The sequence below is a fragment of the Somniosus microcephalus genome, chromosome 12, assembly GCF_052327205.1.
Source record: "Somniosus microcephalus isolate GS21.2 chromosome 12, FLI_Smic_1.0, whole genome shotgun sequence".
In the NCBI taxonomy this organism is placed as follows: domain Eukaryota; kingdom Metazoa; phylum Chordata; class Chondrichthyes; order Squaliformes; family Somniosidae; genus Somniosus; species Somniosus microcephalus.
In genome coordinates this window covers 163,279,431-163,293,077 of record NC_140998.1, presented here as the reverse complement: position 1 = coordinate 163,293,077, position 13,647 = coordinate 163,279,431, and the positions used below count along the sequence as shown (strand labels likewise).

Here is a 13,647-nt window from a genome sequence, read left to right as displayed (position 1 = left end):
AACTAGCGCCTGGGCGCGGTGATGTTTGCGCGCTCGCAAAATTAATTAGACATTTTGCGGCGGCGCTAAACACTACTGCCACGTCACGATCTGCCGGTGCAGGAAATCGTCAGTCGAGTGCGCAACGCCCCGGTAGTGCCCCGGAACGGATATTGAGTGGCGCCTCCTGCCTTACCACCTGCCACTAGCAACGACAGGTTGAGGGGAGCGCTATTTAAAAGCGACCGCTTCCTGCCTTTTTTTGTTGGTGACATTTTTGCACCACGCATTCTGAGAGAGAGAGAGAGAGAGACTTCTGGAGAGATTCAACACTGTGTGAAGGAGTTTTGGGTACTGAGCAGCACTTTGCAGGTTCATTTTGATTTGCCCTTCCTTGTATCGATTTAGAAGAGACTGTGGGGGCTGCACTCTGAGCTTTTTCCCTGGGCCTCTCCATTGTTCTTTCCAGCAGATTTGATGTACAGGTCTCTCCAGGCCAAGATTCAAAGCTGCAATGAGCAGGATGTGGATGGAGAGCAAAATCAATCCTTCCCTTTAAGATAAAAACAGAAAATGCTGGAGAAACTCAGCAGGTCAGGCAGCATCTGTGAAGAGAAAATCAGAGTTAACATTTCAGGTCGATGACCTTTCGTCAGAACTCCCCTTTAAGAACTGGCCGGCGCCAGCGTGTCTGTGTTCCATTGCTGACTGACATCACATGAGCTTCGCCAGCACTCTGAGGAAGCACCTCGCGCCTCAGTCTTTGCGCCTTAAGACAGGTGTGAAGCATCTGATTTAGCGCTCCAATCACCTCCAGGGGCGATAAAAGCCAAGTTTGCCGTTGGAGGCGATAATTAGCGCCAGGCACTAAACTTTGCGCACGGCCGATAATGGTGCCTCAAACGGGGTGATACTGAATTTTTCCCCCATATCCCCTAGTTCTAGACACTCCAGCCAGGGGAAACAACCTCTCAGTATCTACCCTGTCAATCCCCCTCAGAATTTTGTATGTTTCAATGAGATCACCTCTCATTCTTCTAAACTCCAGAGAGTATAGGCCCATTCTACACAATCTCTCATCATAGGACAGCCCTCTCATCCCAGGATTGAGGTTGAGGCTCCTCCGATTCGGGTGCGGTCCAATTTCTAGGCCATTGTTTTATAAAGGCGGGGAGGATATACCTTGTGCAATGTATTATTCCGCTGCTGAGTTGGATCTGTGTTTGAGTCGGCCTATCTCTTTAAATCCATAGAATATATTTGGTTAAAAACAAATCGCGGCAGTCAAGTAGAGTTTAATTGCTGTTGGTGAGAGAAATGTGCTTGTCAGTTTCTAAACGCACAGCGTGAAATGGCCTTTTCAGTTTTTTTCTAATATGTCTGATTCTTTGATATGTGACAAGAGACTGTGACGCACTGTTTGATACGGGCTGGACTGGATTCTGTCACGCTGATCTTGCTTTACTCTTCTCTCCACAGAACGTGGCAGAACGCCCAGCTCGGGGAAGCGATGATCGGAAGCCTTGAAGCACAAGGCTTGCAGCTTGCGAAGGAGAAGCAGGAGTACTTAGGTCAGCCCGGAATTAGAAAGCAGGCTTGAGAGGCCACGGGGTTTGAGAGCGTTGAGTCGGCTGAAAAATTGCCGACACTGGAAAAAAATATGTTCTGTGTCGCAGAGAAATTGATGTCGGCTGTGCTCCGCACCTGCTTCTAATTGCTAAATATAATTGGGCAACGTGCAGTGCGCTCCCCATGGGCACTGAGTAAATTAGAAAGCGCACAGCTTGCTGCCGCATAATCACAACACACAAACCCGAGCTGGCAGCTGCTTTGCTCAAGTCTCTTGACACCCTCTTCTTCAAATTGGTTTCTCACCCCCGTGTATTTTTAGAGAATTTAATTGCACTCTTGGTTCAGCCTTGGTTTGGGATTCCCCCCAGACACCGGACCCCCAGAGTAGGGTGTCAATGCTCCAGGATTACCCTGGAGCCTCCAGGGAAAAAAGATTAATCTCCAGGACATTGCTGGAAGCAACCTGGGAGAAAAATCATAGGGTGCATCACAAAAACATTTCTTTGATCACTTTTATTTATTAGTTAGAAAGCTATTGGAGGTGTGGCAAATAAAGGCTGTTTGACTGACAGTCAAGAATCACCCAATTGGATAACGAAGGGTCTGTTCGCGTTCCGATTGGCTGGGAAGGCGGGGCTCCGCGAGGATGGACATGTCGGGCGACCAATGGGGAGAGTGGGGGGGGGGCAGGGCAGTTGGTGGCAGCAGGTGATGTGATGACACCTCCAAGAATATATTCGACCAGAGTGGGCAACCCTCCTGCCCCAGAGGATGAGCAGGCCTGGCTCCAGCTGGCAGCACAGAGACCATCCTTCCTCCATCATCGCCTTTCCCTTCCACCTCTCCGCACAAGAAGCATTTTCAGCTAATCCTCCCGCACCATAGTACCCTACGTTCTGTGTGGAAACTAAGTGGGCATCAGACGTGGGATTGTTAACTTTTCCACTTTCACTTTACATTTTCCTGTCTGTTCTAATTACTTTTTTTGTTCCTGTTGGAAGCAGATTCAATAATAACTTTCAAAAGGGAATCGGTTAAATACATGAAGGGGGATAATTTGCAGGGCTGTGGGGAAAGAGTAGGGGAGTGGGTCTAATTGGAGAGCTCTTTCAAATAGCCGGCACAGGCACGATGGGCCCAATGGCCTCCCCTGTGCTGTGAGATTCGACGATTAAAGGTTTTTTTATCCATGGGTTTTCCTTCTTTCGAACTCCCTCCCTCGAGGGGAGCAACTTTCAGAAGAAATTGGGTTTTTGAGGGCTGATAGCCGGTTTCCCAGCCACCATTGGCACTGTAAGGGTAAATGAGCAAGGTCTTGTTGATAACCCCTTGCATGCCAGTGGCATCTAGCAGGGCCCCGCAGATGGCTTTAGTATATTTTTTACATTCATTCTTGGGATGTGGTCATCACTGGCAAGGCTGGCATTTGTTGCCCATCCCTAGTACAAGTGAGTGTCTTGCTCGGCCACTGCAGAGGGCGGTTAAGAGTCAAACACGTTGGTGAGGGACTGGAGTCACATATAGGCCGGACCGGGTAAGGACGGCAGATTTCCTTCCCTAAAAAACATCAGTGACCCAGTCGGGTTTTTACGACAATCTGACAGCTTCATAGTCACTTTTACAGATACCAACTTTTTATTTCTAGCTTTTTTAAACTGAATTCAAAATCTCAATCAGCCGTGGGGGCTTTGAACGGGATTACTAGACCAGTAGCATGACCACTACTCTACTGTACGCTAAACATTAAAGTTTGCCATTTAAAAAGAAAATGGAGATGTGGTTTATATTGCTGTTGGCCGTGTGGTCTCTGCTGATATCCACTGTGGGTGGGACAAGGACCCAAGCTTGGCCTTGGGACTCTTTGTTAACTAACCGTTGTATGTGGATGTGGTTTTCAGACAAACTCATGGAGGAGACGGAAGAACTTTGCCTGCAACGAGAGCAGAAAGAGGTGAGTGGAGCCAATACACAGAGGAGCTGTGCAACGTGCCCCTGTAACTATTAACTCAGTACTTGCCCTCTGGCAGAGTCAATCTTCTCTCGTACTCCCTCGGTCACTCTTCCTCTTCCACACTCTCTCCCTCTTCCACACTCTCTCCCTCTTCCACACTCTCTCCCTCTTCCACACTCTCTCCCTCTTCCACACTCTCTCCCTCTTCCACACTCTCTCCCTCTTCCACACTCTCTCCCTCTTCCACACGCTCTCCCTCTTCCACACTCTCCCTCTTCCACACACTCTCCCTCTTCCACTCGCTCTCTCTTCCACACTCTCTCTCTTCCACTCACTCCCTCTTCCACACTCTCTTCCTCTTCCACACTCTCTTCCTCTTCCACACTCTCTTCCTCTTCCACACTCTCTCCCTCTTCCACACTCTCTTCCTCTTCCACACTCTCTTCCTCTTCCACACTCTCTCCCTCTTCCACACTCTCTTCCTCTTCCACACTCTCTCCCTCTTCCACACTCTCTCCCTCTTCCACTCTCTCCATTTTCCACTTTCTCCCTCTTCCACTTTCTCCCTCTTCCACTCTCTTACCCTCTTCCACACTCTCTCCCTCTTCCACACTCTCTCCCTCTTCCACTCTCTCCCTCTTCCACTCTCTTACCCTCTTCCACACTCTCTCCCTCTTCCACACTCTCTCCCTCTTCCACTCTCTCCCTCTTCCACACTTTCTCCCTCTTCCACTCTCTCCCTCTTCCACTTTCTCCCTCTTCCACTCTCTCTCCCTCTTCCACACTCTCTCCCTCTTCCACACTCTCTCCCTCTTCCACTTTCTCCCTCTTCCACACTCTCTCCCTCTTCCACTGACTCCCTCTTCCACACTCTCTCCCTCTTGCACACTCTCTCCCTCTTCCACGCTGACTCCCTCTTCCACTCTCCCGCTCTTCCACATTCTCTCCCCCTTCCACACTCTCTCCCTCTTCCACCCTCTCCCTCTTCCACTCTCTCCCCCTTCCACACTCTCTCCCTCTTCCACACTCTCTCCCTCTTCCACACTCTCTCCCTCTTCCACACTCTCTCCCTCTTCCACACTCTCTCTCTCTTCCACACTCCCTCCCTCTTCCACGCTGACCCGCTCTTCCACATTCTCCCCCTCTTCCACAGTCTCTCCCTCTTCCACAGTCTCTCCCTCTTCCACACTCTCTCCCTCTTCCACACTCTCCCCCTCTTCCACACTCGCTCCCTCTTCCGCTCTCTCCCTCTTCCACTCTCTCCCTCTTCCACACTCTCTCTCTCTTCCACACTCCCTCCCTCTTCCACGCTCTCTCCCTCTTCTACACTCTCCCGCTCTTCCACACTCTCTCCCTCTTCCATACTCTCTCTCTCTTCCACACTCTCTCCCTCTTCCACTCTCCTGCTCTTCCACACTCTCCCTCCTCCACACTCAATTCAATTGAATTCAAATTGCTTTAGTGGCATGACAAGGTACATCTTATGTTGCCAAAGCACCGAAAAAAAACATTTATGGTTGAACACACAAACGCAGATCTATCCATACAGTGTATAAACAGATATATCCCTGTGTGCATAAATATACACTCATATAATATGTATATACTCTTTTCTTAGATTTAATGGTTGTCCCTCTGCTTATGGCAAGCTGTAACATAGTTTGTCGCTAAAGTTACGCAATTTCTCTGTTCTCCTAATAGGTATGGGAGTTTATGATCGTCATTCAATTTTTTGAATTCAGGGCATATTTTTATGAATTTTGGGTAGAAATTCCCCCTTATGCCCTGATATTTTCCACAAGCTGTGAGGAAGTGCATCTCTGTCCCCACCACTCCCTGACTGCAGTGATAGCATACCCTGTCCTCTCTTGGCAGCCAGGTCTGTCTGTGTCTGCCTTTTTCGATGGCCAGGCTATGCTCACTAAGTCTGTACATAGTCAAGGTTTTTCTCAATTTGCTATCTTTTACCGTGGTCAGGTATTCAACCATGTTGTATTGTTTGTTTAGGGCCAAGTAGCAATCGAGTTTGTTTTGGGTTTTTGTTGTTTCTGTCCAATATGTCAGATATTTTTCCTTTTGTTTAGTGACAATTGCGTTGGGTCGAATTCTCTCTCCTCCACACTCTCTCCCTGTTCCACTCTCTCCCTCTTCCGCACTCTCCCTCTTCCAGACTCTCTCCCTCGTCCACTCTCTCCCTCTTCCATACTCTCTCCCTCTTCCACACTCTCTCCCTCTTCTACTCTCTCCCTCTTCCACACTCTCTCCCTCTTCCACTCTCTCCGTCTTCCTCTCTCTTCCTCTTCCACTCTCTCTCCCTCTTCCACTCTCTCTCCTCCACACTCTCTCCCTCTTCCACTCTCTCCCTCTTCCACTCTATCCCTCTTCCACTCTCTCCCTCTTCCACACTCTCTCCCTCTTCCACACTCTCTCCCTCTTCCACACTCTCTCCATCTTCCACACTCTCTCCATCTTCCACTCTCCCACTCTTCCACACTCTCTCCCTCTTCCACACTCTCTCTCTCTTCCACACTCCCTTCCTCTTCCACACTCTCTCCATCTTCCACTCTCCCACTCTTCCACACTCTCTCCCTCTTCCACACTCTCTCTCTCTTCCACACTCCCTCCCTCTTCCACACTTCCCCCTCTTCCACGCTCTCTCCCTCTTCCACACACTCCAGCTCTTCCACACTCTCTCCCTCTTCCACACTCTCTCCCTCTTCCACACTCTCTCCCTCTTCCACACTCTCTCCCTCTTCCACACTCTCTCCCTCTTCCACACTCTCCCTCTTCCACACTCTCTCCCTCTTCCATAAAAGATAAGAACATAAGAAATAGGAGCAGGAGTAGGCCATACGGCCCCTCGCGCCTGCTCCGCCATTCAATCGGATCATGGCTGATCTGAATCTAGACTCACGTCCACTTCCCTGCCCTCTCCCCGTAAACCCTAATTCCCTTATCTGCTAGGAAAATGTCTATCTCTATTTTAAATGTATTTAATGTTGCAGATTCCACAGCTCTCTGGGGTAGCAAATTCCATAGATTTACTACCCTCTGAGTGAAGAAGTTTCTCCTCATCTCAGTTTTGAAAGGGCAGCCCCTTATTCTAAGATTATGCCCCCTAGTTCTAGTCTCACCCATCAGTGGAAACATCCTCACCGCATGCACCCGATCAAGCCCCCTCACAATCTTATATGTTTCGATAAGATCGCCTCTCATTCTTCTGAACTCCAATGAGTAGAGTCCCAACCTACTCAACCTTTCCTCATACGTCAACCCCCTCATCTCTGGAATCAACCGAGTGAACCTTCTCTGAACCGCCTCAAGAGCAAGTATATCTTTTCTTAAATATGGAAACCAAAACTGCACGCAGTATTCCAGGTGTGGCCTCACCAATACCCTGTATAACTGCAGCAAGACTTCCCTGTTTTTATACTCCAGCCCCCTTGCAATAAAAGCCAAAATTCCATTGGCCTTCCTGATCACCTGCTGCACCTGCATACTAACTTTTTGTGTTTCATGCACCAGGACCCCCAGATCCCTTTGTACTGTAGCACTTTGCAGTTTCTCTCCATTTAGATAATAACTTGCTCTTTGATTTTTCTGCCAAAGTGCATAACCTCACACTTTCCAACATTATATTGCATCTGCCAAATCTCTGCCCACTCACTTAGCCTGTCTATGTCCTTTTGCAGGTTTTTTATGTCCTCCTCACTCACTGCTTTCCCTCCCATCTTTGTATCATCGGCAAACTTGGATATGTTGCACTCGGTCCTTTCCTCCAAATCGTTAATATAGATTGTAAAGAGTTGGGGTCCCAGCACTGACCCCTGCGGAACACCACTAGTTACTGATTGCCAGCCCGAGAACGAACCATTTATCCCAACTCTTTGTTTTCTGTTAGATAGCCAATCTTCCACCCATGCCAGTATATTACCCCCAATCCCGTGATTTTTTATCTTGATCAGTAATCTTTTGTGTGGAACCTTGTCAAATGCCTTTTGGAAGTCCAAATACACTACATCCACTGGTTCCCCTTTATCCACCCTGTATGTTACATCCTCAAAGAATTCGAGCAAATTTGTCAAACATGACTTCCCCTTCTTAAAACCATGCTGACTCTGTCCTATTAAATTATGTTTATCCAAATGCTCTGTTACTGTTTCCTTAATAATGGACTCCAACATTTTGCCAACCACAGATGTTAGGCTAACTGGTCTATAGTTTCCAGCTTTTTGTCTACTTCCCTTCTTAAATAAGGGTGTTACATTAGCAGTTTTCCAATCTGCCGGGACCTTTCCTGAGTCCAGGGAGTTCTGGAAAATGATCACCAATGCATCCACAATCCCTACCGCCACTTCTCTCAAGACCCTAGGATGTAGGCCATCAGGTCCGGGGGATTTATCCGCCTTAAGTCCCATTATTTTACTGAGTACCATCTCCTTAGTGATTTTAATCGTCTTTAGCTCCTCCCCCCCCCCCCCCCATTGCCCCCTGTTTGTCCAGTGTTGGGATATTTTTAGTGTCCTCTACTGTAAAGACTGATACAAAATATTTGTTCAGCGTCTTTGCCATCTCCATGTTCCCCACCACTAGTTTCCTGGTCCCATCCTCTAAGGGACCAACGTTCACTTTAGCCACCCTTTTTCTTTTTATATAGCTGTAGAAACTCTTGCTATCTGTTTTTATATTTTTTGCTAGTTTACTTTCATAATCTATCTTCTCTTTCTTAATTAATCTTTTAGTTATTGTTTGCTGGCTTTAAATGCTTCCCAATGTTCTATCCTCCCACTAGATTTGGCTACTTTATATGCCCTTGTTTTCAGTCGAATACTATCCTTTATTACTTTACTCAGCCACGGATGGCTGTCTTTTCTTTTACTCCCCTTTTTCCTCAGTGGAATATATTTATCTTGAAAGATGTGAAATATCTCCTTGAATGTAGACTACTGCTCTTGTACCGTCTTACACTTTAATCTGTTTTCCCAGTCCACTTTAGTCAATTTTACTCTCATACCTTCATAGTCTCCTTTATTTAAGCTTAGTACGCTGGTTTGAGATCCAACTCTCTCACCCTCAAACTGAATTTGGAATTCAACCATATTATGGTCACTCATTCCAAGGGGATCCTTTACTAGGACATTTTTTATTAATCCTGTCTCATTACACAGGATCAGATCTAAGATTGCCTGCCCCCTGGTTGGTTCAGTTACATACTGCTCAAGGAACCCGTCCCTAATACATTCTATGAACCCTTCCTCAATGCTACCATGCCCAATTTGATTAGTCCAGTCAATATGAAAGTTAAAATCCCCATGATTATAGCTGTTCCCTTATTACAAGCCCCAACTATTTCCTGATTTATACTCCGACCAACAGAGTTGCAACTGTTAGGAGGCCTATAGACTATGCCCACTAGTGACTTTTTCCCCTTATTATTCCTTATCTCCACCCAAACTGTTTCACTATCCTGATCCTTTGACCCAATATCATTTCTGACTATTGCAGTGATTCCATCCTTGATTAACATAGCAACCCCACCTCCCTTTCCTTCCTGTCTGTCCTTCCTAATTGTCAAATACCCTTGTATGTTTAGTTCCCAGTCATGATTATCTTGCAGCCATGTTTCCGTAATGGCCACCAGATCATACCCACGTGCAGTTATTTGTACCGTCAACTCGTCAATTTTGTTACGAATGCTGCGTGCATTCAGATAAAGAACTTTCAAATATGTTTTCTGACAATTTATTCCTGCTTTTACCCCTTTTACTACTTTACCTTTATCATTGTACATTCTGTCCCTTCCTGACACGCTCTGGTTTTTAATTCCCCCACTGTTACCTTGCTCTATTGCCTTCTCCGCTGCCATTTTTATTTTTCGCTCTCTTAAAACCTCCCCCCACTAATTAGTTTAAAGCCCTCTCTACAGCCCTAGTTATTGGATTCGCCAGGATTCTAGTCCCAGCACTGGCCAAGTGAAGTCCGTCCCAACGGAATAGCTCTCTCCTGTCCCAGTACTGATGCCAGTGTCCCAGGAAGCAAAACCCATTTCTCCCACACCAGTCTTTGAGCCACGCATTTATCTCTCTAATTTTATTTACCCTAGCCAAATTTGCACGTGGCTCAGGTAGTAATCCAGAGATTATTACCCTTGTGGTTCTGCTTTTTAATTTGGCCCCTAGCTGCTCAAACTCCCTCAGCAGAACCTCCTTCCTTGTCCTACCTATGTCATTGGTACCAACATGGACCACGACAACTGGATCCTCCCCCTCCCACTCCAAGTTTCTCTCCAGCCCAGAGGAGATGTCCTTAACCCTGGCACCGGGCAGGCAACACAGCCTTCGGGACTCTCGCTCTCGGCTGCAAAGAACTCTATCTATCCCCCTGACGATACTATCCCTACCACTACACCATTTCTTTTAACTCCCCCCAACTTGAATGGCCCCCCGCTCCACGGTGCTGTGGCCAGGTTGCTCATCCTCCCCGCAGTCCCTGTTCCCATCCTCACAGGGAGTAAGAGCCTCAAACCTGTTGGACAAGAGCAAGGGCTGCGGCTCCTCCAACACTACCTCCTGGATCCCCATACCTGCCTCACTTCTAGTCACACCATCCTGACCCTGGCCACGGGCTACATCTGAATTAATTATTCTAATTGGTGTGACTACCTCCTGATACACAGAGTCCAGGTAACTCTCCCCCTCTCTGATGTGTCTCAGTGTTTGAAGCTCGGACTCCAACTCTTCAACGCAGAGCCGGAATTCCTCGAGCAGCCAACACTTACTGCAAATGTGATCACTGTGAGCATCAATGGTGTCCACCAGCTCCCACATATTGCAGCAGCAACACATCACCTGATCTCCCATTTTATGTAATTAATTAAATTTATTAACAGTATTTTTAAATACCCTCTGCTCCGATTCTAGATGATGAATATCGCACCTTAGAAACTATAAACCACAGAGTTTAAGATTAAAAAAGAGAGAAATACTTACCAACCAATCACTTACCCGCTTTCTGGTGACGTCACACTTGGATTACTTTTTACCTCTCTCCTTCCCTCCGAGTTCGGAGACTGGTAAACCTACCTGGTCTCTGGGGCCTTTTATAGCCCCGCTCTGCCGCTCGAGATTCCCGCCGACGCTGTGTCTCTGGGGCCTTTTATAGCCCCCGCTCTGCCGCTCGAGATTCCCGCCGACGCTGTGAGGCCTTACCTGGTCTCTGGGGCCTTTTATAGCCCCGCTCTGCCGCTCGAGATTCCCAGCCGACGCTGTGAGGCCTTACCTGGTCTCTGGAGCCTTTTATAGCCCCGCTCTGCCGCTCGAGATTCCCGCCGACGCTGTGAGGCCTTACCTGGTCTCTGGGGCCTTTTATAGCCCGCTCTGCCGCTCGAGATTCCCGCCGACGCTGTGAGGCCTTACCTGGTCTCTGGGGCCTTTTATAGCCCCGCTCTGCTGCTCGAGATTCCCGCCGACGCTGTGAGGCCTTACCTGGTCTCTGGGGCCTTTTATAGCCCCGCTCTGCCGCTCGAGATTCCCGCCGACGCTGTGAGGCCTTACCTGGTCTCTGGGGGCCTTTTATAGCCCTGCTCTGCCGCTCGAGATTCCCGCCGACGGCTGTGAGGCCTTATCTGGTTTCTGGGGCCTTTTATAGCCCCAGTCTGCCGCTCGAGATTCCCGCCGACGCTGTGAGGCCTTACCTGGCCTCTGGGGCCTTTTATACCCCACTCTGCCGCACGAGATTCCCGCCGACGCTGTGAGGCCTTACCTGGTCTCTGGGGCCTTTTATAGCCCCGCTCTGCCGCTCAAGATTCCCACCGACGCTGTGAGGCCTTACCTGCTCTCTGGGGCCTTTTATACCCCACTCTGCCGCTCCAGATTCCCGCCGACGCTGTGAGGCCTTACTTGGTCTCTGGGGCCTTTTATAGCCCCGCTCTGCCGTTCAAGATTCCCCGCCGACGCTGTGAGGCCTTACCTGGTCTCTGGGGCCTTTTATAGCCCCGCTCTGCCGCTCGAGATTCCCGCTGACGCTTCCAGTCTCTCCCTCTTCCACTCTCTCCTTCTTCCAGTCTCTCCTCTTCCACACCTCTCCTCCTCTTCCACAATCTACCTCTTCCACACTCGCTCCCTCTCCCACTCTCTCCCTCTTCCACTCTCTCCCTCTTCCACTCTCTCCCTCTTCCACATTTTCCCTCTTCCACTCTCTCCCTCTTCCACTCTCTCTCCCTCTTCCACATTTCCCTCTTCACTCTCTCCCTCTTCCACTCTCCCCTCTTCCACTCTCCCCCTCTTCCACTCTCTCCCTCTTCCACTCTCTCCCTCTTCCACTCTCTCCCTCTTCCCACTCTCTCTCCCTCTTCCACACCCTCTCCCTCTTCCACACCCTCTCCTCTTCCACACTCCTCCCTCTTCACACTCTCACCTCTCCACTCTCTCCCTCTTCCACACTCTCTCCCTCTTCCACTCTCTCCCTCTTCCACTCTCTCCCTCTTCCACACTCTCTCCCTCTTCCACACTCCTCCCTCTTCCACACTCTCTCCCTCTTCCACACTCTCTCCCTCTTCCACACTCACCACCCTCTCCCTCTTCCACACTCTCTCCCTCTTCACTCTCTCTCCCTCTTCCACTCTCTCTCCCTCTTCCACACTTTCCATCTTCACTCTCTCCCTCTTCACACTCTCTCCCTCTTCCACACTCTCTCCCTCTTCCACACTCTCTCCCTCTTCCACACTCTCTCCCTCTTCCACACTCTCTCCCTCTTCCACACTCTCCCTCTTCCACACTCCCTCTCACTCTCCCTCTTCCACACTCTCTCCTCTTCCACACTCTCCCTCTTCCACTCTCTCCCTCTCCTCTCCACTCTCTCCCTCTTCCACACTCTCTCCCTCTTCCACTCTCTCCCTCTTCCACTCTCTCCCTCTTCCACTCTCTCTCCCTCTTCCACACTCCTCTCCCTCTTCCCACTCTCTCCCTCTTCCACACTCTCCCTCTTCCACCTCTCTCCCTCTTCCACACTCTCTCCCTCTTCCACACTCTCTCCCTCTTCCACACTCTCTCCCTCTTCCACTCTCTCCCTCTTCCACTCTCTCCCTCTTCCACTCTCCCTCTTCCACACTCTCTCCCTCTTCCACACTCTCTCCCTCTTCCACACTCTCTCTCCCTCTTCCACACTCTCTCCACTCTTCCACACCTCTCTCCCTCTTCCACACTCTCTCCCTCTTCCACACTCTCTCCCTCTTCCACACTCTCTCCCACTTCCACACTCTCTCCCCTCTTCACACTCTCTCCCTCTTCCACACTCTCTCCCTCTTCCACACTCTCTCCCTCTTCCACACTCCCTCCCTCTCACTTCCCACACTCTCTCCCTCTTCCACTCTCTCTCCCTCTTCCACACTCTCTCCCTCTTCCACTCTCTCCCTCTTCCACTCTCTCCCTCTTCACACTCTCTCCCTCTCTTCCACTCTCTCTCCCTCTTCCACTCTCTCTCCCTCTTCCACTCTCTCCCTCTTCCACACTCTCACTCTCCCACTCTCTCTCCCCTCTTCCAACTCTCTCCCTCTTCCACACTCTCACTCTCCCTCTTCCACTCTCCCCCTCATCCACTCTCCCCCTCTTCCACTCTCTCTCCCTCTTCCACTCTCTCCCTCTTCCACTCTCTCCCTCTTCCACTCTCCCCCTCTTCCACACTCTCACTCTCCACACTCTCTCCCCCTCTTCCACTCTCTCCCTCTTCCACACTCTCCCTCTTCCACACTCTCCCTCTTCCACTCTCTCCCTCTTCCACACTCTCCCTCTTCCACACTCTCCCTCTTCCACTCTCTCCCTCTTCCACACTCTTCCCCCTCTTCCACTCTCTCCCTCTTCCACTCTCTCCCTCTTCCACACTCTCCCTCTTCCACTCTCTCCCTCTTCCACACTCTCCCTCTTCCACACTCTCCCTCTTCCACTCTCTCCCTCTTCCACACTCTCTCCCTCTCCCACTCTCTCCCTCTCCCACTCTCTCCCTCTTCCACAGTCTCTCCCTCTTCCACACTCTCCCTCTCCCACTCTCTCCCCCTTCCACTCTCTCTCCCTCTTCCACACTCTCCCTCTCCCACTCTCTCCCTCTTCCACTCTCTCCCTCTTCCACACTCTCTCCCTCTTCCACACTCT

At 49.7% G+C, this 13,647-nt stretch overlaps 1 protein-coding gene across 1 annotated transcript in view; it reads left to right on the top strand.

Moving 5' to 3' along the window:
• Positions 1 to 3,582, top strand: part of LOC147109672 (pleckstrin homology domain-containing family D member 1-like) — a 55,369-nt gene extending 51,787 nt beyond the window's left edge. Inside the window, exons 5-6 of the mRNA XM_086003758.1 lie at positions 1,459 to 1,550; positions 3,450 to 3,582. Coding sequence (XP_085859884.1) covers positions 1,459 to 1,550; positions 3,450 to 3,556 — 199 coding nt within the window. The 3' untranslated portion in view covers positions 3,557 to 3,582. The remainder of the gene's footprint in view (positions 1 to 1,458; positions 1,551 to 3,449) is intronic.
• The last annotated feature ends 10,065 nt before the right edge of the window (positions 3,583 to 13,647 follow it).